At 41.9% G+C, this 27,334-nt stretch overlaps 1 protein-coding gene and 1 long non-coding RNA gene across 4 annotated transcripts in view; one reads left to right on the plus strand and one right to left on the minus strand.

Moving 5' to 3' along the window:
• Positions 1–3,741, plus strand: part of LOC148147641 (uncharacterized) — a 34,860-nt gene extending 31,119 nt beyond the window's left edge. The window contains exons 2-3 of one of the 2 annotated variants that reach the window (XR_015759572.1): positions 2,096–2,208; positions 3,390–3,741. This is a non-coding gene — a long non-coding RNA (uncharacterized LOC148147641). The remainder of the gene's footprint in view (positions 1–2,095; positions 2,209–3,389) is intronic. The other variant, XR_015759571.1, reaches the window with a different exon arrangement.
• Positions 1–27,334, minus strand: part of LOC122560133 (glucose-induced degradation protein 8 homolog) — a 42,727-nt gene that overhangs the window by 11,221 nt on the left and 4,172 nt on the right. The window contains exons 2-3 of one of the 2 annotated variants that reach the window (XM_043710416.2): positions 6,514–6,641; positions 3,910–4,103 (exon numbers count right to left, since the gene is read on the minus strand). In XM_043710416.2, the coding sequence (XP_043566351.1) occupies positions 3,910–4,103; positions 6,514–6,631 (312 nt within the window). In that variant the 5' untranslated portion in view covers positions 6,632–6,641. Of the gene's footprint in view, positions 1–3,909; positions 4,107–6,513; positions 6,642–27,334 lie in introns of both variants that reach the window. The other variant, XM_043710415.2, reaches the window with a different exon arrangement.

The raw sequence follows: 27,334 nt of genomic DNA on the forward strand, positions 1-27,334 counted from the left end.
ACCACAAATCCAACCCAAACTCTGGATCAGATATGTAGATGACAATTTTGTTATCGTTAAGAGATCCAAAATCGAGAATACGCACTGGATTATCAACATCACACTCATAGGGATCAGATTTACGAGACAGGAGGAAACCAACAATCAACTTCATTCCTGGATGTAACGGTAGAAAGAATACAAAATGGTGAACGCACCACAAAAGTGTACAGAAAAGCCACACACACTGACCAGGTTCTGAATTACAACAGCAACCACCCAAACACATACAAGAGAAGCTGCATTCGGCCCCTGTTCAAAAGAGCTACAACAGGCTGCAGCACTCCCGGCCAACGAAAGGAAGAACAACACCTCTACAGAGTATTCACCAAGAACGGATATCCCCGCAACTTCATCCACAGATACCTAACAGACAAACAACACAATGAGGACATGCCACGACCTAACTCACTAGCTACGCTACCTTACATAAACAAACTCAGAATTTACAGCCAGACCTCTCCGAACAGCCCAGAAACAGACAGCCACACTCGGACAACTTTCACGGGCAAAAGACCCTTTACCTAATCATGTGCAGGACTAATGTAATTTAGGAGATTTCATGCAAAAACTGCATGAAACACGATATAGGGCAAACAGGCAGACAACTAGCAATCCGCATCCATGAACACCAACTAGTCACTAAACGCCATGACCAGCTGTCCCTCGTATTCATACACAGATGACAAGGACCACAAATTTGACTGAGACAACACAATGATCATAGGACAAGCTAAACAGAGGACAGTCAGAGAATTTCTAGAAGCAGGACACTCAGACATGGACTCCATCAACGAGCACCTTGACATAGACCCAATATACCAGCCACTACAATGAACAACTGGAACCAGCAACCAGAAGCAGCAGAAACAGAACCAAATAGATTCCAGAAGAGAGAGTACAGCAGTGCTTTACAGAATGCTCCAAAGCACTGAAGATGTCACCTAGACAGGGAACAAAATGTCTGCAAATCAACTTCCTGGCTCGGCAAACATACCCACACAACCACAACAGCAGAATATTTACATCACTCTGGGCCAGCATTTATTGCCCATCCCCGATTGTCCTCAAGATGATATGGGTGAGCTGCTTTCATGAATGTTGCAGTTACTGGGTCTAGAAACACTGAAAACATATTTCCATTTCTTCAAGGTTGCTAAGTGAGAATGGCAACTGGCTCAGACGGGAACTTGCAGGAAGTGGCATCCCTATGTATCTGCTACTGTCATCTTTCTAGCTGGTAGTGGTCAATAATTTGGAAAATATTGTCTCAGAAGCATTGGTGAATTTCTGCAATACATTTTCAGGACAGTACACATTGCTGCTATTGCAGCATCAGTGGAGGAGGGAGTGAATATTTGTGGATGCGGTGCCAGTCAAGAAGGCTGATTTGTCTGGGATGGTGTCATACCTCTTGACGTGTTGTTAGAGCTGCAATCATCCAGACAATTGGGGAATTCCGTATTCCATTACTCTCCTAACTTTTGCCTTGTAGATGGTGGACAGGTTTCGGTGAGTTATTTGATGCAGGATTCCCAGCCTTTTACTTGCTCTTTTCGCCAGAGAATACCTATGCCTCGTCCAATTCAATTTCTGGTCACTGGTGATGTTGATATTGGGACTTCAGTGATGGTGGTTCTATTGAATGTCGAGGACAATGGTTTAATTGTTAGACATTGTCATTTCTTGCCACTTGTTATTCATCACTCATCAGCCAAAACTATTTAGGTCTTACTGCATTTGGATACGGACTACTTCAATTGGTCACAAATGTTGTTGAACACTGTAGTCAAAAGTGAACATCTCCACTTCTGACCTTATGATGGAGGGAAGATAAAGTGACAAATCAACTGATGATGATGTAACATTGGACATTCTCCTGAGGAACCTCTGCAGTCATCTCCTGGAGCTGAAATGACTGACTTCCAACAATCATAACCGTCTTCCTTTGTTGTAGATATGATGCTATCCAGTACAGAGCTATCTCTTGTCCCTAATTCTTATTGGCTCAGTAAGTGTCACCTGATAGCACAGATTTTTTTTAATTCACTCACAGGATGAGGGCGTCGCTGCTTAGTCCAGCATTTATTGCTCATCCTTAATTGCCCAGAAGGCAGTTAAGAACTAACCACATTGCTGTGGGTCTGGATTCACATCAGGTAAGACCAGGTAAGGATAGCAGATTTCCTTTCCTAACGGACATTAATGAACCATATGGATTTTTCCTGACAATCAACAATGGTTTCATGGTCATCATAAGACTCTAAAATCCAAAACGTTTTTATTGAATTCAAATTCTAATATCTGCCATGGTGGGATTTGAACCCAAGTCCCCAGAACATTAGTTGAGTTTCTGGATTAATAGTCTAGCGATAATATCACTAAGCCATCAACACCCGGTTGATGACCACCTTACTGATGTTCTCCCTCTTCTCCAGCTCCCATCCATCCCATCTAATGCTCTCCTCCAGCCCCAGCCTGTCCCGGTCTCATTTTCTTCCAGCTCCCACTCATCTCAAGTCTCTCTTTACATGCCTATGTCCTGTCAAAACTCTTTGATCACTGATTTCACTTGTTTCCATATCCATCATAACTCTTCGTCCAGTCACATTCTTATTCCTCTCATGGATGCCACACCTGTCCTGACACAAGAGTTCACATTTTCAGGAGAGATGATGAAATGTGACAGCAGTAGGAAGGGTTAACACAACTTGGTTTAGCACAATCTTAAAAATCCACTAATTTCAGCAAATAATGAAATGAAATTAATTTGTTCATCCACATAGCTTCAACTCAAATGCAGTTTCCTTTTTATATGTGCTGCCCTGCCAGTTTTAAAAGTAGGTGTTTAGTAACCGTGCCCTATGATAAATAACCCAACTTTCTTCATAAACCTGCAGGTCAGAAATCATGAAGCATGCATTGAGATTAAATCCATTTACTTCATCCAATGTATTTATGTGTTCACATGGATATGATGAGCTGTGTTCACTACGTATATATAACTTTTGTTAGTCTTTCTGGGCCATCCTGCTCCAGATTGAATCACAAGCTATCGAATGCTGCTCAGTAGGGAGCAATCCTAAACCTGGCTGTAATCCAATATTGGCAGCAAGTGCTCCACAGAACCCCCCCCCCCCCGCACGAGAAAACCAGCCACAATGGAATTTTCCAACATCCCCACCCAATCACAACCTTTTAGCAGTGTCTCCTAGATTCTGTGGCAGTATCTAAGTCCTCGCATTCCACTCATACTCACTTCTAGATACACAACCCCTTCCCCCCACAACTTCAAACTTGATCAGCTAAGTTCACTGCTCCTCTAATGAAAACTTTCCTGTCTTCCACAGCCACTGCTCCTTCAATCAATGCTCTTTCCATTCTCGCACTGAGGATATGGGCCCAGGTATCACATTTTCCTGCTGAAGATAGAGTGAGAAGGATGAAACCGAAAAGTTTATCATGTCTACTATTATAAGAAACAGCATTTATGACTTTAAGTACTGTTGCAGTCTTTGGCCAGAAAATCTGCTTGGAGGAATTTGTACATAGAATTGTATGAATGTAGACAAAGGTTTGGGAGGCAATGAACACTTCCAAGAATTTGAGAAAAGGGGGTTGGCGATGAGGTGAATAGTTTACATGCATGAAGAAGTTAAACAGCGTCATAACTATACGTAAAAATAAATTTTATGATGCCTATTATGGTCTGAATTATGGCTGTATATATACACACAAGTCAAACTTTCAAATATGTGTTTTAAGCAATTGTTCATCAAATGCTACTTATAATTTATAAATAAATAGGACCTAGATTTTGACCCCACCAACACTCCCCTTTTTAACATCTGAATGTCAAGATTTCCCTACCTGTAAGTGGAAATAAAGATAACGATTTGTATCCAAAAGCTCTGGATGCAGACTATTGATTAGTGCAATCGCCTCTTGAATTTGTCCATTAAGTATCACCTCACGAATTTTAATACGTTCATCAAGGGTGTCCAAGTCAACACTGGGCTCAATCCCTGATTCCACTCTAAATTTTTCTGCTGCTTCCTTAAATCCTTCTGAAACAAATCATACATTAAATTATAATTGTATTAGCAGGTAAACCGTAAATTATCCTGGAAACTTCTCACAAAATATTTTATTATTCCTTAAAATTTCACATGAAGTGAAAAATCAAACTTTCATAGTTTTCCATACCATTAAATTTAATCCACATCACACACAACACTTTGAAAGAATGCTTAACATGAATATAGTGTTTCCATACACATCCAATCACTGCATAACCATAAAATACAAAACAGGACATGTGCTACTGACTACGTGATGGCTGACCTCATTTCCAAATCCCTCACTAGTGCATCAATAGTCTGTCCCATTTCTGCAATTTAAAACAAAACTATCAAAGAATTTCTGGTAGGTCTTCAATTAAACTTTAACTTAATAACCCCAAGATGATCTAGATTCATAGTAACATTAGGTTCTTTCCCATTCCATCTTAAATCCTTCATTACTTTTTCTTTCTTCTTGATGAATGTGACATTAAGTTTTGTAAACTCATCCTACCTACACTACTGACTGATGTTATGCCCACACTTAAAACAATGCAACAAAAAGTATTGTTGGCCAATCCAAGAAAGGTGCACAACTTCTAGAACATTTGAAATAACGGCAACATCCATTTGTGTGCCTGATCATTTTATCTCCTATAAAATGGACCATATTTTGGCTTAGGCCCAATGTTAACTGTAAAACAAAATATCAAAGATGCACAAACTGAAATGCAGTACATATTCTGAATGTTTAATCTTAGAATTCTGAATATGTTGCTATTATAAAATTAAGTTGAACTCACTGCAGATGACTTCGACTTGATTGCAACCTTTCCAGCAAAACAAAATGTAGCATAACACAAGTAGCTTTTACCATTCAGGTTTGGCAACCTCTTTACAGAGTTAACTAACATTCCTTGTCACTGACCTTTCATAATAATTTCAAACTGATAAAAAGACACTTACTTTACACGTAACTAAACTTTTCTGACCATAGATGCTGCCAGATCTGCTGAACATTTCCAGCATCCACTGTACTTTACTGTTGTGGTGTCTACAGTTTATGGGCAGATGCTAAGACAAATTGGCATAATTACGTCAAGAGTTTTCTCAATATCATATGTTTCTCCAACGTAATAGTTACAAATGTTTGCAGAATAGCTGTATTGCTATTTTGCAATACTCTGCAGGGCTGCAGCAAAAAAACGTAGTCACGAGTACTGTTTTAAATTGTTCAAACTTCTGATACCATTGATAAAGTCACAACAGAAAAACCAAGAGCAATTACTGAATTACACCCTCAAGTCTTTGATAAAAATTAGCATGGTTATGATATTTAAGTGCCCACTGACTTAACTTAAATTTTCAATGTACAAAAAATCTTAATTTGACTGACCAATAAAAAAAAAAATGCATTATTTTGATTCAGCTAACTCATATAATCAATTTAAAGTCCAATCATTTAGGGAATCATAAAAAAATACTGCATAGGAGACCTGTGCCTCTGAAAAACTGTCCAATTAGTTCCATTCTATCCCTACAGCCCTCTATTTTTTCCTTATTTATCCAATTTCCTTTTGAAAGTGAACACTGAATACACTTCCATCACTGCTTCAGGCAATGCATTCCAGTGCACAACGTGCATCATTTAAAAAAATTGTCTTGCCTCTAACTCTTTTGCCAAGTACTTAACTCTGATCAGTTACAAAAAGCTTTTCTCAAAAACCAACCAAAACCCTTTGAAGATTTTGAACATGTCCATCGAATCTCCCTTTAATCAATTCTGCTCCAAGGAGATCAATCCCAGCTTCTCTGATTAACTCATAGATCTTAAGTCCCTGGTGTGGTCTGACAAGTTGCTTTCAGAACTTCTCACATCTCAAAATCCTTCCTAATCTTTCTGGCACTCAGAATTGAACACAACTCCACCTGTGGCCCAACAAGTGGCTTATAAAGATGTAAACATCCTTGCTTTTGTACTCTATTCCTCTATCCTCCATACCTTAAAGATATTATCTATCTGATGATGAAATATCATTTATAAATATGCAATAGAAATGACCCTTAATATTGCATTATATAAAATAGGCATTGACAGTTAAACATAGTTAGAAAATAAACACCTTTACACACAAAACATTAACCTGCCTGTTCACAAATTCTGACATATTACCATTTTATCCATTTTCATTATTTGAACAGTTTATTTCAAGTTAGTTTTTACAAAATATAAACCTTTCCTTGAAGCAATTTCTTGCAAGGTCTCAAAACTAGGAAAATTAATCCACTTCAGATGAAGGTTCTTTTTTGGCAAAATAGATTTGTTCCTAAAATTCTGCCTGCAATACTGGGTTATTAAGGGCTCTTATTATTATTTATATTATCTCTATGTTATCTTTTGCATCAGTCTTACCTGTAACTAGATAATTCATTATAAGACGATTCATGTCAGCTCTTTGGATGTGCAAGTTATTGAGTTTTTCCATCCATTCATCTTTAGTAATTTCATCTGGTTTTTCTGTGTAACTCATAGTGAAACAGCTGTAGGACAAAGACAACACATAAATATGTCGCTGAGGATCAATTAAAATAAGACAAGGTAAACCTTAAAACTTCAGAATTAATTATCAAAAACAAGATGGAAAACAAAACAAGAAAATGACTTGCATTTATAGAGTGCCTTTCACAATCACAGGAAGGCATGTGTTTTACAGTTAAGGAACTTAAGTATAGTCGCCAAGTTTCCCTCTAACAATATAGATGCAAGTCCTGCAGCAACCATAAGGCTGGTGCACAGAAAACAAACAGTCAACAGGAGGGTAAGATTCCTTTTAAGATCTATGCACATAGTATGGTCTTTGCAGAACAGCCATATGTGAAAATACATCAGACGTTACATTGGTAGTCATAGTTTTAATGCAGGAAATGTGACAGCCAATTTGAGGACAGTAATAATAGTGATATTGACAGCAAACAGAAAAGTTGCTTTTTTGATGAAGAAGAAGAAATTCATTTCCACAAAACAGTAATGTGGGACTGAAGTTCACCAAAACTCGACTGAATGCCAAGTTCAGGAACTTTCATGAAGGACTTCTCTTGTGAGCTAGAGCTTCTTTCTCCAACACAATTCTCTACTGCTCACCTGATTATGCATACACTATGCCTCTATGGTACTCCATTCATGCAACCATTCAGTGAGCAAAAATGGAAGTACATGCCACTATGCGGACATCATGGCACCATATTTAAAGTCAGCCATACCAGCAGGAACAAAATAGGAGTTGCTCTTCACAGTGCACATTGGAGGAGGGGAACTAAATACAAATGCTTCAGAGGGTGGTATGGGTGACATCTTATTTCTAACACAAACTCACTTTCACATATGTATTGTTATCATACATCATTATGTGTCTTATCAACAATCACTGTAACAGCAACTACAAGCATCAGGTTAACTATCTTTATGTCATACCATCTTAGAATCCTGTCCTAAAGATTTCTACTCTTTCCGTAACACCACGTAGCATTATATTACCTTAGTGTTCAACACAGAGCATCACATACTTGAAAGCCTTCAAACGGTTGAAGATCTTCACTTTAATCGGACAATGGCAAAGGCTAAGGCAAAAAACTAAAAAAAGCTATGTTCGTTTCTGAGAATGATAGTATCAGTTCGTCTTTCATGCGACCACAAACTTGCAGTCAATGATCACTGTGCCCAGTTCTATTAGAATCCGGTGTTAATTAAATCCTGTTTGGCTTGTTATGCCCAACACTGCACTCTATCATGTCAGTACTGCAAGATTCCACCAACCTGATCTGTCAGACGATAGTCTGCTGCATAAGTGGTGGAAGAATGAGCTGAAATGCAGCTATGCTCGGCCTCAATCAAGGAGGCTGTGTAATGGAGTCATATGCCATGACTTCAGAAGGCAACCATCATATAGTAACTACCCTTGTAAGAAATTCAGTCCTTGAAACAAAGCAAGAACAAGTTCTCGAGGATACAGGCATCAGAGTACATTGCACAGACTTCTCAGATCACAGAACTATTATGGTACAGAAGGAGGTCATTTCGCCCATTATGCCTACACCTGCTCTATTCAGTAGTATAATTTCAGGCTTTTACCATACATCTAGGTATGCCATTATTATCCAAATAACCACCCAATGCTCTCTTGAATGCCTCAATGAAGCTTGGCTCCACCAAATTTCTAGGGAATGCACTCCATACCCTAACAACTTACTGTGTGAAAAAAGATTTTTCTCACAAACCCTTGCTTCATTTGCACATCCTTTAATCAGATATAGATTACCATGGATGACTTGTAGATTGATGGAATGGAATCCTTTTCTGATCAAGAAGTCAGCTGCCTTATGATATCGTACTCTCAATGAGTTGTGTGTACAGTCTATAGCACGCTGAACCTAGGGCAAGCCAACTAGTTATCAAAGCCTACTGCCTGAGCTGCAGCACTGACCTAGTCATGGGAAAATGATACAAAACTGAGAGCTCTACCATAAATTACACTGGAAGCAGTCTTGATACATTCGTGGGTTGAAGACTATGAGATTCCACATAGGGTATCAGTAAGTTTTTAAAGCAGACAATACCTTGAATGTTTAGTACAACTGTCACTTTAATGGCCACACAGTACAGGTCACAGATCCCACACTAACTGTTGGCATAGTTCTGTGACAGTATTCCAGGATCTCCTTAGTCTGAAGCAATGCACCTGGCTCATCTGAAGCAAGCAGCACAGTATGATAAGACTGATTACTGTTTGCGCTGCAGCATTGACCTCATCATGGAAAAATGATACAAAGCAGTGATCTACCATGAACTGCACTGCTAACAGGATGACCAACCATCCTTTCAGGCAACAGATGCACATCAGTAGTTAGCATACTTTGTCCTGGGACATTCTCTGTCCATCTGGACAAAATAGCAGATGATGATATGTCCGGAGCTCCTGCACCTTCTCTGCATCCTGAGAGGACTTTCAGCTGTGACTTCATAATGAGAGGCTGTTTGGCAACCACTGGAGGTTCTTGCTGCTACAGGAATCGCTGGCACAATTGCTCCTCCATTTATCTGAATCTTCATAACTCTGCTGCCATAATAATGACGACTTCTGCTGTGACTAGATTCATTGGACACGGTTCCAATAAATCTATGATCACAAAAGATCATGTTCTTGGCAATGTCAGCAGTCATGACCACACTTTAGTGCTTTAGCAGAGAGGGACATGGAGGACTCGAACAATAAGGGCAATAGAATGACTCTGAATGGATCTTTGATATAGGGGACCTGCTTCTAATATGTGCAAAGCAGCCCTGAATATAATAACATGTTGGTGAATACTTACAGTTCAAGGGGAGACAGATGTTGTACAGGTCAGGTAGACTAGCCTTAGCAAATAGCCCCATTACATCCAAGGATGTGCAGGCTAGATGGGTTATCCATGGTAGCTATGGAGTTACAGGGATAGGGTTGGAAGCTGGGTCTGGGTGGAAAGCTTTCCGAAGGATTGGTATAATTCAATGAGTCACACTACCCTTTTCCACACTGTACAATTTTTTGATTCTTAAATCAGCTTCATGCCCCATTTATACAATTTCCCCTTGAAAGGCCTTATGTCACCATAAGTGGAGCACATGTGCTGGTACAGAAGAATAACCATCTCCTCTGTCCATTCCAGATGTGGTTGCATCTAGTCATAGAGATGTACAGCAAGGAACAGACTCTTCAGTTCAACATGTACACGCTGACCAGATATCTTAAATTAATCCAGTCCTATTTGCCAGCACTTGGCCCATATTCCTTTAAACCTTTCCTAATCAAACACCCATGCAGATGCCTGTTAAATGTTGTAATTGTACCAGCCTCCACCACTTCCTCTGGCAGCTCATTTCATACATGCACCATCAACTCTTGATCTCGCAAGGAATTAAGGGCTACGGAGAGAGTGCGGGTAAGTGGAGTTGAAATGCCTATCAGCCATGATTAAATGGTGGAGTGGACTCGATGGCCGAATGGCCTTACTTCCACTCCTATGTCTTATGGTCTTATCCTCTGCGTGAAAAAGTTGCTCCTGAGGTTCCTTTTAAATCTTTTCCCTCTCACCCTAAACTCATGCCCTTTAGTACTGGACTCCCCTTCCTCCACCCCCAACCCAGGGAAAAGACCTTGTCTATTTACCCTATCCATGCCCCTCATGATTTTATAAACCTCTATAAAAAGGTCGGCCCTCAGCCTCCAACACCCCAGGGAAAATAGCCCAGCATATTCAGCCTCTCGCTATAACTCAAACTCTCCAATCCTGGCAACATCCTTGTAAATCTTTTCTGAACCCTTTCAATCTTCACCACATCCTTCTGCTAGGAGGGAGACCAGAATTGCACACAATATTCCAAACGTGGTCTAACCAATGTCCTGTACAGCCACAGCATGACCTCCCAACTCCTATGGTTAATGTTCTAGCAAATAAAGAAAGGCATACTAAATGCCTTCTTCACTCTCCTATCTACCTGAGACTCCACTTTCAAGGAACTATGAATCTGTAGATTAGATTAGATTAGATTCCCTCCAGTAGTGGAAACAGTTCCTTTGGCCCAACAAGTCCACACCGACCCTCCAAAGAGTAACCCACTCAGACCCAATCCCCTACTCTATATTTACCCCTGACTAATGCACCTAACACTGTGGATAATTTGTCATTGCCAATTCATCTGACCTACACATCTTTGGATTGTGGGGGGAGACCGGAGCAAATCCACGCCGACACAGGGAGAATATGCAAGCTCCACACAGTCACCTGAGGCTGGAACTGAACCCAGGTCCCTGGCACTTTGAGGCAGCAGTGCCAACCACTGAGTCACTGGGCAACCCTCCAAGATCTCTTTGTTCAGCAACACTCCCCAAGACCTACCATTAAGTGTACAAGTCCTGCCTGATTGGTCTTACCAAAATGCAACATCTCACATTTATCTAAATTAAACTCCATTTGCCACTTCTCGGCACAGCGGCTCATCTGATCAAGATCCCAGTGTACCCAAAGGTAACCTTCATCACTGTCCACTGCACCTCCAATTTTGGTGCCATCTGCAAATTTACTGAATATACCTCTAACGTTCACATTCAAATCATTTATAAGTGACGAAAAGCCCTGAGCCTAGTGGCACATCACTGGTCACAGGTCTCCAGTCTGAAAAGCAACCCTCCACCACCACCCTCTATCTTCTAACTTCGAGCCAGATCTGTATCCAAGTGGCCCCATCTCCTGGAGTTCCATACATAGGCTGCCTTGCTGATCTTTGAGGGGTCCTAGTCTCTCGCTAGTTACACTTTTGTCCTCAATGTACTTATAAAATCCCTTTGAAGTGAAATACAAGTTTTCCCTGTATTCCATGTGATCTAACTGGCTAACCAGTCTATGAGGAACCTTGTTGAACACCGTACTGAAGTCCACATAGATCACATCCACCGCTCTGCCCTCATCAATCCTCTTGGTTACTTTTTCAAAAAACTCAATCAAGTTTGTGAGACATGATTTCACATGCACAAAACCATGATGACTATCCCTAATCAGTCCTTGCCTATCCAAATACATGTAACTCCTGTCCCTCAGGATTCCCTCCAACAACTTGTCCACCACTGATGTCAGGCTCACCGGTCTATAGTTCCCTGGCTTTTCTCTAGCACCGATCTTAAAAGGTTGCAACACGTTAGTCAACCTCCAGTCTTCCGGCACCTCACATGTGACTACTGATGATGTAAATATCCCATCAAGGGGCCCAGCAATCACTTGCCTAGCTTCTCACAGAGTTCTCGGGTACACCTGATCAAGTCCTGGGGATTTATCCACTTCTATGCATTTTAAGATGTTCAGCACCTCCTCTGTAATATGGGCATTTTTCAAGATGTGGTTATTCATTTCCCCACATTCTTTCATCTTCTATATCCTTCTCCACAGTAAACACAGATGCAAAATACTTGTTTAGAATCTCCCCCATCTCTTGCATTTCCACACATGGACTGCCTTGCTGATCTTTGAGGGGTCCTAGTCTCTCCCTAATTACACTTTTGTCCTCAATGTATTTATAAAATCCCTTTGGAATGCCCTTAACCTATTTACCAAAGCTATCTCATGTTCCCTTTTTTCCCTCCTGTTTTCCCTCTTAGGTATACTTCTACTGCCTTTGTAGTCTAAGGATTCACTCGATCTCTGCTGTCTATACCTGACATGTGCTTCCTTCTTTTTCTTAACCAAAATCACAATTTCTTTAGTCATTCTGCATTCCTACCAGCCTTTCCTTTCACCCGAAGAGGAACATACTGTCTCTGAACTCTCATTATCTCATTTTTGAAGGCCTCTCATTTTCCAGCCATCCCTTTACCCAATCAATTTTTGAAAGTTCTTACCTACTTTCTCCATTGCAATTTCCATTGCACATTTACAATTCACAAGAAGAAGGAGGGCAATTCAGGATTTGCTTGTCAATGCAGGTTGCATGCTCAGCCTGGTAATCAAGTAGTCTCACCAAACTTCAATGTTCCCTTGTTAATTTCACTTAGGCTTTCATCTCCCAATATTATCCCTTGATTTCTAGTCTTGCAGCTTAGCTATGTCAACCAACATGCTGCACTGTCCTGCTGAAGCCAGAGTGGTTGTGACAGTTGACGAACAACCCACTCCCTCAGTAAGTGATGCACTATTGTCTTACATCCCTTGTCTCGATTTAACAATCACTGCACCTTCAGAATGCCAGCATGATGCCTCCAATCCCCACAACTGACTTCCCACACTAGCCTATCATAGTAGTGGCTCCTTATACACCCCAATGAGCTGACCCCCAGGACTGACAATGGCTTATCCCCAACTGAATTGGACAATTAATTCAGTGGATGAGTGACCAGACAGCTGACTGATCACTGTGGAGCCCCCTGACTTACTGCAAATTCCCAGTCACTGGAGTGAATATATTATTCAGTTACAAATTAACTGAAACAAAAATGTTTGATAACAATTTAGTATTGAGCATTCACGCAAAAATGAGAAAATTCATGTGTAATTCTTTTATTATTGCATACATGTTCTGTTTTCACATTAAATCGTATAATGAAAAAAAACTTCAGACCATATCCAGTCATGGTCACAATAACATTTTGAAATTACTGAATACAGTCAATCTTTGATTGATATTTCACTCAAATGCAATACTAGGCAAGAGACTTGAATAAACATGTTAAAATTATACTGCGCCACATTCTTAAAGAGAATAGACTTAGTAGGTTAAGATTTTCTCTCTCATTTTAAAGAGGTTTGGAGTTTATCAATATATACAACAAAAAGGCATTAGTACCATGGTGATGTCAACAGATTAATGATCCACTAGTGTCCCAAACAAATGCTAGAGACATTGAGGTCTGCAACAATGAAAAATGCCCTTCAGCCCACCAGTCCACACTAGTTGAAAACAAGCACCAACTATTCTAATCCCATTTTCCCACAGTTTTTGGAGACATGGGCCCAAATCCTAATATGACAGACTGTGAAATTTTAATCAAATTAAAATCTTGAATTAAGAATTAGTCTAATGACCACTATGTAATCACAGCCAATTGTTGTAAATATCCCATCTGGTTCATTCATGCTCTTTGGGGAAGGAAATCTGCCATCCTTTTCTGGTCTGGCCCACATATGACTCCAGACCTAACCCTGAAATGTCCTATCAAGTTAAAGGGCAAAAAGGGATGAACAATAAATTCTGGCCCATCTCATATCCCATGAACAAATAATTAAAAACACAAAATACCATGCTGAAAATTTACAATCTAAAAGTACAGGAATCACTCAGATCTGATACATGTGAGAAGAGTGGGACTGAGTTAACCTTTGAGCTTGATGACTCTTCACTAGCTTTAATAAAGTCATGACAAAGGGTGAACGTGAAATGGTATAATCCCATTTCTCTGTCCACAAATGCTGCCAGATTTGCTAAGTATTTTCAGTGTTTACTATTTGCAATTAACATGCATACAAACGTTCAAAAGAAATTTAAAAATGCATTTGTTACCCAAAACTAAATCAGAATGCTGCCATTAGAAATTATTCTTGCCCACAGAAGAGAATATGCAGATTAGATTAGATTAGATTCCCTACAGCGTGGAAACAGGCCCTTTGGCCCAACAGGTCCACACCAGCCCTCGGAAGAGCAACCCACACAGACCCATTCCCCTACATTTACACCTAACTAATGCACCCAACACTACAGGCATAGTTATTGAAAAGCAATGTACTATGGCATCTTCTAAGACTGTTTCATTACCAACTCCACCCATTTTTATTTCAACAAACTTTCATTTGAAAGTGCAATGTCTAGGCTGGATATGTCTTGCAGGCACTAGATTAGAGTGGTGCTGGAAAAGCACAGCAGGTCAGACAGCACCCTAGGAGCAGGAAAATCGATGTTTCGGGCAAAAGTCCTTCATCAGGAACTCTGATGAAGCCCTGATCAAGGGCTTTTGCCCAAAATGTCGATTTTCCTGCTCCTCGGATGCTGCCTGACCTGCTGTGCTTTTCCAGCACCACTCTAATCTAGACTCTGGTTTCCAGCATCTACAGTCCTCACTTTTGCCTATGTCTTGCAGGCAGATAATTTTGATGTACGAGTTATATTTAGGCATAATCTGAAAATGCAGTTTGTTGATGAGTTTTCATTTTGTAGTCAGCTAGTTGTTTGTTAAATCTGCACTTACTTTCTATTGGTAAGGGTACAGGTGCCTCCAGTTATTAGATCAAAAAAGTATATTACCTTTACAGGGAATCTGACTTTTGTGTCACTCTAGTCAACTAAATTGAATAATCTATACCATAAAATTTAAACTAAAATAGTCCATTTCACTTCAAATTATTTACAGAAAGTAAAAGTGAAAGAAAAAAATGGGGTGGACAAAGAATATGGTAGAGATAGAAAGAAAAAAAAAAGGAAAAGTCAGTATTTTCTGCTCAACTTTATTGTCACATTGCAATCGGAAATTGTGCTTCACTTCTAACTCTTTATTACCTTGTTGCATGCACATAAAAACATTCACCAGTTGACATCAGCCAATATCATGAGTAGCTCACTAGTATCTAAAACTTTAATCAAAGGGTTAAAGTCATACAAATCTGAGAAAAGATGCTGCAATGAGAAGGTTTTTGGAAGGTCACAACAATTGCCCAAGTTATTTTTATCAAATCCATTTACATCTTGTATCTGTTTGTTTTATTTCACTACCTTTCAATGTTTCGACTTCAAGTAATAATTACTTTAAATATTGGACACTGCCCTTCTGAGTTTATACCAGTATTGCTGAAATATTTGAATTCCTTTGTATAAAGATTAGGCAATATACATTTTTCTCAGTCTTGAAAAAGCACATCCTGACAGAACCATGAGCAATTTTAATTACTGTTCAAATTTAATAGATTTTAACGAGTGCAACCAAGCAACAATTACAATTTTGGACTGCATAAGTTTTGTAAGTTTGAAATAAACTAAAAACCAGCCATTACAGATTTAAACAGATATCCTCTGACTTTTAAACTAGCTCACTTTCATATTTCTTATTTTCTAAAATGGACTAATGAAACGTCTTCCAAGCTACACTCAAAGATATTTAATGAAGGGCAGAGTATGCTGTTAAGTCTTTTATGGTTCAGTGATGGTGCCCCCGACCTCTGGGCCAAAAGATGCGGGTTCAAGACCACTCAACCGAGATGTGTTGCAACATATCTGAGTTCTTGTGGTAGTGTGGTAGTATCCTTACCTCTAGGCCAGGAATCCCAAGTTCAGGACCCCACTGCTACAGAGGTGTCTCAAACTAATATCTACACCTGTCAATATTTTCAAGTGTACTTCTACTCTGTAGTTTTATCTCTTAGTATCTATCTCTTTTGAACTTAACTGGAATTCATCACCATTTATAGATCCATCTGGAGGATTGTATCTCCTTCAATTCTACCTAGTTAGACCATTGCTCATTATTGTGTGCAGTTCTGGTCACCATCCTATAGGAAGAATGAGATTGCCATAGCGAGGGTGCAGAACAGCTTCACCAGGATGATGCCTAGGCAAGAGCAGTTCAGCTATGCAGAGTCTAGGCAGAGTGGGATTATTTTCCTTAGAGCAGAGGGTTGAGGGCTGGATCTGACTGAGGTGTACAAAGTTCTCAGGAGCACAAATCAGGATAAACGTTTACCTTTAGTAGAGGGGTGAATAACCAGGGGCATGGTTTTATTGTAATGTTAAAAGATTAAATGGGAATCTCTCTCTGAACATTAATATAATATACTGCAAAGCTGAACATTCTGGAAGTGGGTGGGGATGACATTCATGCAAGAGTGTGAATCACTCACATCCCAATTACAGTCATTTGCAACTATTCCCCTACTATCAACAAATTAAACTATCAATCTCTTTCGACCTCATTCTACCACTGTACCTGGGGTAACATGTGACTGGGGGTTGTCTTGAATTGCATGTGACTATGGGGGATTGGCCAGAGTATCTGTAGGTATAGCCAACTGACTTGTATAAAAGGAGATGTGTTTTCGTTGTTCAGGGCCTCACTTTGACTTGCCTGCGAAGAGGGTCAAAAAGGGGGTCACCTAGCTTATACAAGCTTTATTAAACTTTAACCGTTTGTAGAAGTTGGTGTGTGTGAATTGCATCTCGTGTGAAACTTCAGGAAAAGAACCTAACATTATGGTAAGGGGTAGAAAGTTTAAGTGGATTTGAGCAAATTGTTCCCCCCTCCTCCTCCAGGAGGGTGGTAGAAGCAGGAGCCCTCAAGATACTTAAGAGCAATTTAGATGAGCATTTAAAACACCATTGCATAGAAGGTTGTGGGCAAACTGCTGGAAAATAGAATTAGAACAGATGAATGTTCGATTACAGGAAGTAATACAGTGCTGGTCTGAGGCAGCAGAAGAACTTCTGCAGGACTGCTTGGAATCAGTGGACTGTGCCACATTTGAGAATTCAGCAGCCAACCTAAATAAGTACACCACTACTGTTACAGACTTCATTAGCAAGTTTGTAGAAATCTGCCTGCCAAAGAAGTTAATCTGAAGTCCAGGTGTGAAATGTTCAAGTCACACGAGCCTGACCTTTACAGGAAATTCATGTACGACCAACATAAGGCCATTAGAGACACCAAAAAGCAATACCAGACGAAGCTAGAGATCCAAACTTACCACATGGACACCCATCATTTGTGGCAAGGCTTACACAATATATCAAGCTACATAATGAAACAGAATGGAATAATGGGCAGAATTACATCCCTCTTTGACGCTCTCAAAGCATTCTATGCTTATTTTGAACAGGTGGTTAGTGAGACCACATTACTTGCCCAATCAGGCTCAAATGCACCTGTCTCCTTGAGAATGCATTTCAGGTATGAGCAGGGAAAGAGTTAAGTTTAATGAAACAAGAGAGGTTCAGCTGAACATGACCCAGATCAGTTAAAAACTTGCAGTTAACAATGGGGTGCTGGGGGCATGGGTAATGGGTTAACAAGGTGGAAAAGCATTCAATACGTAGAGCCATTTAACAAATTGGAAGCATTTAGTATGTAGGGTCAGTTTAACAAGGTGAAAGTATTCATTATGTGAAGCCAGTCAAGAGCATTCAATGTGTAACACCAGATGACTTAATGTTTGCTACTGACACTCGATTGTAACGGTCACCCAATTAATATGCTCCTGCCTGTAAAATTATTATATAATTCATTTGTTCATGTTGTTCAAGAGAGAAGACAGAAAACTCATGTCCCTGCGCACATGGACGATCGTTCTCTCTCCCTCCAGGCCTGGAATAAAGATGAAGGAAGTAAAACTATACTATGTCTCTGATCATTTTGTTTCGACTGAGGGGGAGAAATGGGATGACAATACAGAGGAACCTAGATTATCTGAATGAGCTGGGCAGGCACCATTGTGTCCAGATAATTGATTATTCGGTTAATTGATTCAATGGCTCTCCTCTGGGGCTTCGAGTTTTCTGAAGCTTCCTTTTTCCTCGCTCCCTCTGTGTCTCAGGGTTTGTTTCTGAGCAGACACACACTTGTGTGCAAGGGACCTGCAGCATTGCTGAAGCCACCCCCCAACCCCATCGGTTCAATGGGATTGACACAGTGAGCACTTGCTAAGTCCGCTCCATGTTCAGGAGACTAGGCAGCAGCACACCGCCCCTCAGAGCGGGGATAATTGATCTTCGGATAATCGAGCATAGTCAGCAGGATCCAAACAAATAGTTACGATCAGAAGGTGTCAACGGTTGCCCAGAACATCGATGTCTCGAGACGGGACGGACCGGTCCACAAGATTTTAAATCTTGGTCGGTCTCGATATTCCTGTGTGCCAGAGATGGTGCACTCCCTCGATCGCTCTCTATTCTACAGATTCCTCAAATGGTAATTAGCTCAGTCGAAAGACAATTTTGCAAGCGTGCTGACAAACAGAGGTTCAAGTCCTCTGCGCAGTACTTGGATTCAAATCCCCTGGGTGGGATAATTGAGGTTCGAGTTGTCCGCTCTATGCTGGAGTTTGAGCTCTCTGTGTGAGTTTTCTGTGTTTAATTGGGTTTCGGGCCTCTGTGAGGAGAAAAGTGAGGAAGGGGTTAAAGTCGCCTAGTGGTGAAATTTGAGGCTCTGCGAGTCTTTGTTCAGGGGAAGAGAGTGGCTTGGATTGCGGTGCGAGGGCTGTCTCTTTTAGAAGTGTAATTTCAGTGAGGGGATGCAAAAAAGAGAAAATGCTAAAATTAAGGTTGTACTAATACTTGGTTGAAAAAGGAAAGTTTCAATGCAAATTATGACATGCTGAGAGTGTTTGACGTTTAAAAACTTTGGTTTGTTAAAATCCCGATTCAGAAAATCCTTTCAAGTAACTGTTTTGTCTTGTTTGAATTAGGATCTCAATTCAATGTGTTTAGTAGGCTATGTAATGGGGCAGATTTTGTTTTTACATTAAAATTGTACAACATTATGTCCTTTTTAAAACTATCAAACATGTAACCTTAAAACCAATTGATTCAATGCCTTGAGCCCCTGACTTGTTTGAAATCCTACAATACCGGTTTAAAAAAAACATTGGGTCAGTGGTCATGCTTTAGCCAGATGAGAGTATTGTATTAAAATATCTTTGCTGCTGTGTTTTAATGCAGATTATTCACAAAAAGAGTGCACTTTGAGTTTAATGTTTTGTTAAGATTTGAGAGAATATTAAAACTTGAGGCTGAGCTGTTTCAATTCTGTTAATTATTGTTAAGACTTCATTGGCCCTCTTCTTATTGCAAATTCAAAGAATGTTGATCTCTACCAAAGTTGCCACTGTAATTCAGACTGTTTTATTTGGGAAGTTTCATTTGGAGAACAAATTTTAAAATATTCAGCATTTGTTTCCCTTAAATATTTGAGATATAAATCTGAACTGAAACTGCCTCTTCAATAGCTAAAGCACAGGAAACATTTTTTTGTTTTCTTGCCATTCCAGACTTTTGAAATACTTTTCCTGACAGCTTTCACATTATCCCAAGTATCAACTTGTCCAAGGAAAATAATTTTTGAATAACCTTAATGAGGTACCCAAGGGTTTGATTTTAGGACCACTGATTGTTGTTTATAATTGACTGAATAGTTTAGGCAGTAAAATTTAAAAGCTTACGGATTGTATAAAACTTAATAATGTCACAGTGAACAGAGTAATAGACTTGAAGAATTCAAAGAATGTTGAAATAGGCAGACGCAATTTAGTGCGGTTAAATATGTGACTGTCTTCATACTGATAACCACCTTGGCAAGGAAGGAATGTGAGAGGAAATGCAAAGATACTTTCAGCAGCTAACATAGTCTCTCGAATTTCTCCATTCACATGTAAAGGATGCCTTCAGACCACCACCCACCCCTTCACAGCCTGATCCAATGGATTCAATCAGCTCCCCAATCATGAGCACAAAAAGTGAAGAAACTAACAACAACAATGAAGAGAAGGGCGGTGCGCTTTTTGTCGGTGGCCTTCCTATGGACATTAGATCATGTTCACTGATCAAGTGGTCATCACATCACAACGGCCAGTTGGCTTTCTTATATTTAACTGCAGAGCAGGAGCAGATGCAGCAAAGAATGCTGCATTCACCTAGCCTGTTGCTATACCTGCAGATGCAATGCATACTCAGATGCACTGGTATCTTCCATTTGAAGCATCTCCAAAAGTCTAGTCAGTTTGGTTAAGTATTTAACAGTTGAAACTTTATTGCTGGAACAGCACAGGAGGTCAGGCAGCATCCAGGGAACAGGAGATTCGACGTTTCGGGCACAGGCCTTTCTTCAGGAATGAGCAGAGAGTGTTCAGCAGGAGAAGATAAAAGGTAGTGAGGAGGGACTTGGAGGAGGGGCGTTGGAAATGTGATAGGTGGAAAGAGGTCAAGGTGAGGGTGATAGGTCGGAGTAGGATGGAGGCGGAGAGGTCAAGAAGACGACTGCAGGTCAGGAAGGCGGTGCCGGGCTGGAGGGATTCGGCTGAGACAAGGTGGGGGGAGGGGGGATGAAGAAACTGGTGAAGTCCAAGTTCATCCCTTGTGGTTGGAGGGTTCCCAGTCGGAAGATAAGACGCTCCTCCTCCGACCGTCGCGTTGTTGTGGTTTGGCGGTGGATGAGTCCAATGACCTGCATATCCTCGGTGGAGTGGGAGGGGGAGTTGAAATGCTGTGCTACAGGGTGGTTGGGTTGGTTCGTCCGGGTGGCCCAGAGGTGCTCTCTGAATCGCTCCGCAAGTAGGCGGCCTGTCTCCCCAATATAGAGGAGGCCACACCGGCTGTAGCGGATGCAGTAGATGATGTGGGTGGAGGTGCAGGTGAATCTGTGGCGGATATGGAAGTTTCCTTTGGGGCCTTGGAGAGAAGTGAGGGGGGAGGTGTGGGCGCAAGTGTTGCACCTCCTGCGGTTGCAAGGGAAGGTGCCAGGAGTGGAGGTTGGGTCGGTGGGGGGTGTGGATCTGACAAGGGAGTCGCGGAGGGAGTGGTCTCTACGGAAAGCTGATAGGGGAGGGGAGGGAAATATATCCTTGGTGCTGGGTCTGTTTGGAGGTGGCGGAAGTGACGGCGGATGATGCGCTGTACATGGAGATTGGTGGGGTGGTAGGTGAGGACCAGTGGGGTTCTGTCCTGGTGGCGGTTGGAGGGGCGGGGCTCAAGGGCGGAGGAGCGGGAAGTGGAGGAGATGCGGTGGAGGGCACCGTCGACCACGTCGGGGGGGAAATTGCGGTCCTTGAAAAAGGAGGCCATCTGTGTTGTACGTATTTTGAACTGGTCCTCCTGCGAGCAGATGCGGCGGAGACGAAGGAATTGGGAGAATGGGATGGCGTTTTTACAGGGGGCAGGATGGGAGGTGTAGTCCAGGTAGCTGTGGGAGTCGGTTGGTTTGTAGTCGATGTCCGTGTTGATTCGGTCGCCTGAGATAGAAACAGAAAGGTCTAGGAAGGGGAGGGAGGAGTCCGAGACTGTCCAGGTGAATTTGAGGTCGGGGTGGAAGGTGTTAGTGTAGTGGATGAACTGTTCAACCTCCTCGTGGGAGCACGAGGTAGCGCCGATACAGTCATCAATGTAGCGAAGGAAAAGATGGGGGGTGGGGCCAGTGTAGTTGCGGAAGATGGATTGTTCCACATACCCTACGAAGAGGCAGGCATAGCTGGGGCCCATGCGGGTGCCCATGGCTACTCCTTTTGTTTGGAGAAAGTGGGAGGATTGGAAAGAAAAGTTGTTCAGGGTGAGGACCAGTTCGGTCAGTCGAAGGAGGGTGTCGGTGGAAGCCCTAATCCAATTCAGATTTCTCCAAGGAGTGGTGCACAAGGACAGCCTGAGTTTTGTTTTCAGGTTGGACTTTACTAAAGGAGATTTGGGAGAACTGGCTTGTTTCCACTCGACATGGAGGCGATGGAGTGCTCACTAAGGACTGTGGATTTACGAACTTTACTGGTGATTTTTTTCCCCACATGGGAGGATTCTTCAAACTCTATTTCCTGTAACAGACTAGTTATTTTTGTTAGGCAAAAGTGAGGACTGCAGATGCTGGAAACCAGAGTTTAGATCAGAGTGGTGCTGGAAAAGCACAGCAGGTCAGACAGCATCCGAGGAGCACGAAAATCAACGTTTTGGGCAAAAGCCCTTCATTAGGAACCCTGATGAAGCCCTGATGAAGGGCTTTTGCCCGAAACGTCGATTTTCCTGCTCCTCGGATGCTGCCTGACCTACTGTGCTTTTCCAGCACCACTCTAATACAAACACCACCGCAGTTAGGCAGTAGTGTGGGGGTTTTATTTAAAAAAAGAGAAAAAAGAAAAGAAATAAAAAGAGAAAAAAAAATAGAAACTGTTGTTCAAGAGAGAAGATTGAGAACTCATGTCCCAGCACACGTGGGCGATTATTCTCTCTCCCTCCAAGATGAAGGAGGTAAAACGGTGTCTCTAAGTGCTTTGCTTCGACTGAGGGGTGCAAACGGGACACCATTCTTAGTCTTCACTGCAGATGTCAGATCGACCTTTTTGACAGTGAACTCACAGAAAATAACTGGCTCAGGTGGAGTCTCTGGCTCTGCACTCAGATCCGACACGTGTCAGCTGGCAGAGTATTCACTGACATCTTTAACCTCTCCTTATTATGATCTGAAGTCCCTACCTGCTTCAACAAGATCATCTTCCTGATGCCAAAGAAAACTCATGCAGCATGCCTCAGTGACTATCGCTCGGTGCCTCTGACCTCCATAATTATGAAGTGCTTCAAGAAGTGTAATGGAAAATTAACATTTATTGTGAAATCTGTAAAAGAATACCTTGCAAAGCCTTGCAGGCAGACAGAAAAGAAAAGTCAGGGAAAAATGTAAAGTTAAACCAGACTCACAGTAGTCTCACAAGGACAGTAAACTATCATATCAACAGTCAAGGAATGAGAAAAAACAATTCCATATGTGGAAAGGAGCTCGAATGTTCCAAGCTCGTGGTCTTGAGGTGTGATAAGGATAAGTTCAGTATAAACGGAATATGTGAAGGTTATTCAGGCACCCCTTACATGAGGCGTTTTGCCTAATGTATTGAGTCGACCCTGCAGACTCCAAAATAAACTTTCTTTGCTCTTGCTAGCATTTGAGTCCAGTCGATTTAATTTCCACGACAGTAAACTCGGGGGCATGCTCGGGATCCCATGACTGGGGAAGATTCTGAAGATTTCCAGGAGGCGTTGGCGCCAGCACTTTGAAGGACTTTCACTTCATCCCTAGTGCTGAATTGGCCCCTTTGCATGAAAGGACTGGGAATTTGTGGATCGCCCCAGCACCGGGGTCTGAACCAAATAGGGTCGGGGTAAGAGTCGTAGCTTACGTAATCCTACAGAGACTCGTTTTAATAGAATAAATAAATCAGGAAGAGTCCAGTGAACTCTCACGCGGTATTCAAGTAAAACTCAAGGGAAGAGATTGCTGTCTCTAGAGTGCTTAAGAGACAGCAAGTTTAAGGGGTGGTTTTAGACTTGGAATCACCAAAGACGTACCGGGTACGTGGTTTCTTGGTTTATGAAAATCAAGGCATTGAGACGGACGCGTCCAATGCGAGAGGGGCCCTCCGGAGGTAAAAGCAAAGTCAAAGGGAATAGATAACGGTACAGAGAGCACTGAACACTTTTCCAGTAACGGTGAAAATAGGCTCCAACAAGAGCAAACAAAAAGAGGGTCCACACAGGACTTAGCATGTATTGTATTGTATTTTTGGTTGGTCATTCCAAGTAATTACAGCCCAGAGTCTGTAAAACAGTTAGAATTGTGGATCAAGGAATGTGGTTTTCCTGAGGGAGGAAGTTTTAGTAAAAGGCAATTGGAAATATGGAGGTCGCAGTTGGAGGAGAGAGAGGAGAAACGGAAGGGAAAGATAGAATCTGTGAATTAGAGTGCTTATAACATGTGGAAAGCTGAGGCTGATATCAGGAAAAGGAAACCTCAAGTAAAAGACAGATCAAATACACATAAAAACACCAGCGCACATGCAGACACGTGCGGAAAACAACCTAATGAAGCTGTACAGTATCTTAAATCTGTTTCAGATCCTGACCTTGATGACAGCCCTCCGAGACCTATAGCCCCCCTATGAAGGTTCCAAGTCAGCGGCCGCTACCTCCAAGTTTGCTGGATCACCGGTAGCACTTCGTACTCACAACCAATTGAAGCAAGCAGCCCAAAAGAAGGATGGCCACTCCAAGATGGAAGGGTATCCAGGGCCTGTTCACGATCACCCCATGACAGACGGCGGGAGTACTGCGTACGATCGCCTAACTAGGTGGTTTTGCATGCACAATTGGTTGAAGTTGCAGATCCAGAAGGGTACTCAATGTTGGTCCACCAGCCATGGACCATGAAGGAACTGGAAAGTGCCTATGGGCAGTTGCCTGACCATGTGAGGTTGGAGGTAATAAGCTCGAAGAAGTAGTGACAAAGTTCGTATTGAGTTCCGTCCCACGTCACATGAGATGAGACGTCTCCTGGGACAAAAACTGGCTGTCGATGTCACCAAAATCAAGCATAAATTGGCCAGCTGCAAAATGTCCATGCTAGAGTAGCCAACCCGCAAGCGGAGGAGAACAGAGACTTTGATGCTTTTGTTGCAGCACTAGCAACCGCCTGTAGGGAGGCATTCCCAGTCTGAATGGACATGACCAAAATTGCAATGTGCAAACAAGAAGGTGAGACAGTGTCCCAGTATCTTAGCCGTCTCACTGAAGTCCATAACAGCCATAGTGGATTGACACCACCCAAGGACATAATGGGGGCAGAGATCACGCCATATGAAGCACATCTGAAGAAAGGCCTGGTGCTCCCTAAGCAATTTGATGTATAGCTATCTGGCTCTGTACATTTTTTTTTGGTTTTGTCATTGTAGTCATAAAATGACAAGGGGGGGGGGGGGGGGGGGAAGTGTAATGGAAAGTTAACATTTATTGTGAAATCTGTAAAAGAATACCTTGCAAAGTCTTGCAGGCAGACAGAAAAGCAAAGTCAGGGAAAAATATGAAGTGAAACCAGACTCTCAGTAGTCTCACAAGGACAGTAAACTATCATAGCAACAGTCAAGGAATGAGAAAAAACAATTCCATATGTGGAAAGGAGCTCGAATGTTCCAAGCTCTTGGCCTCAAGGTGTGATAAGGATAAGCGAAGTTTAGTATAACGGGAATATGTGAAAGTTATTCAGACACCCCTTACAGGAGGCGTTTTGCCAAATGTATTGAGTCGACCCTGCAGAGTCGACTCAATACACAATACACAAACTTTTTCTTTGCTCTTGCTAGCATTTGAGTTGAGTTGATTTAATTTCAACAGAGGTTAGTCATGGTTCACATCAACTCTAGCTTCCCAGTCTACCTCGATCCCTTCCAATTCATCTACCTTTGCAACAGATCCACAGCAGATTCCATCTCCCTGGCCCTACACTCATCCCTGGAACATCTGGAAAACAATGTCAGGCTCCTACTTATTGACTAAAGCTTTACCTTCAACACCATAATTGCAACCAAATTAATCTCCAAACTCCGAGACCGAGCTCTCAACTCCATCCTCTGCAATTGAATCCTTGATTTCCTGACCCACCGACTGCAGTCAGAATATGCAACACCAACTCCTCCACGATAATCCTCAACACCAGTGCCCTGCAAGACTGTGTACCTTTTACTATTCCCTATACACTCATGACTGTGTGGCCAATTTCTGTCGTAACTCCATCTCCAAGTTCACTGACGCACAGTTATAAGTCAATCTCGAACAATGACAAGACAGAATACAGGCAACAGAATGCTTGCTGGCATGATGTAAACATAATAATCACTCTGTCAACATCAGCAAAATGAAAGAGCCGGTTATTGACTTCAGAAAGCAAGGTGCCCCTATCTACCTCAATCGTGCCGAGGTGGAGATGGTCCAAAGCGTCAAGTTCCGAGTAGTGATAGTTACCAACAATCTGTCCTGATCCACCACATTGATGCTACGGTGAAGAAAGCACAACCACACCTCTATTTCCTCAGGAGGCTAAAGACACTTACCAATTCTTAAAGAGGGACCACAGAAAGCATTCTATTAGGATGTATCACAACTTGGTATGGCAACTGCTTTACCCAGGATTATGAGAAATTGCAGAGAGTTGGGATAACAGGCCAGTCCATAAGACATAGGAGCGGAAGTAAGGCCATTCGGCCCATCGAGTCCACTCCACCATTCAATCATGGCTGATGGGCATTTCAACTCCACTTACCCGCATTCTCCCCGAAGCCCTTAATTCCTTGTGACATCAAGAATTTATCAATTTCTGCCTTGAAGACATTTAGCGTCCCAGCCTCCACTGCACTCTGCGGCAATGAATTCCAAAGGCCCACCACTCTCTGGCTGAAGAAATGTCTCCGCATTTCTGTTCTGAATTTACCCCGTCTAATTCTAAGGCTGTGTCCACAGGTCTTAGTCTCCTCGCCTAACGGAAACAATTTCCTAGCTTCCACCCTCTCCAAGCCATGTATTATCTTGTAAGTTTCTATTAGATCTCCCCTTAATCTTCTAAACTCCAATGAATACAATCCCAGGATCCTCAGCCGTTCCTCATATGTTAGACCTACCATTCCAGGGATCATCCGTGTGAATCTCCGCTGGACACACTCCAGTATGTCCCTCCTGAGGTGTGGGGACCAAAACTGGACACAGTACTCCAAATGGGGCCTAACCAGAGCTTTATAAAGTCTCAGTAGCACAACAGTGCTTTTATATTCCAATCCTCTTGAGGTAATTGACAACATTGCATTCGATTTCTTAATCACGGACTCAACCTGCATGTTTACCTTTAGAGAATCCTCAACTAGTACTCCCAGATCTCTCTGTACTTTGGCTTTACGAAATTTCTCACCATTTAGAAAGTAGTCCATGCTTGTATTCTTTTTTCCAAAGTGCAAGACCTCGCATTTGCTCACATTGAATTCCATCAGCCATTTCCTGGACCACTCTTCCAAACTGTCTAGATCCTTCTGCAGTCTCCCCACTTCCTCAGTACTACCTGCCTGTCCACCTAACTTTATATCATCGGCAAACTTCGCTAGAATGCCCCCAGTCCCTTCATCCAGATTATTAATATATGTGAACAGCTGCGGCCCCAACACTGAACCCTGCGGGA

The sequence above is a fragment of the Chiloscyllium plagiosum genome, unplaced genomic scaffold (assembly GCF_037043375.1).
Source record: "Chiloscyllium plagiosum isolate Xiang-an unplaced genomic scaffold, Cpla_swu_hap1 HiC_scaffold_15, whole genome shotgun sequence".
NCBI classification, from domain to species: domain Eukaryota; kingdom Metazoa; phylum Chordata; class Chondrichthyes; order Orectolobiformes; family Hemiscylliidae; genus Chiloscyllium; species Chiloscyllium plagiosum.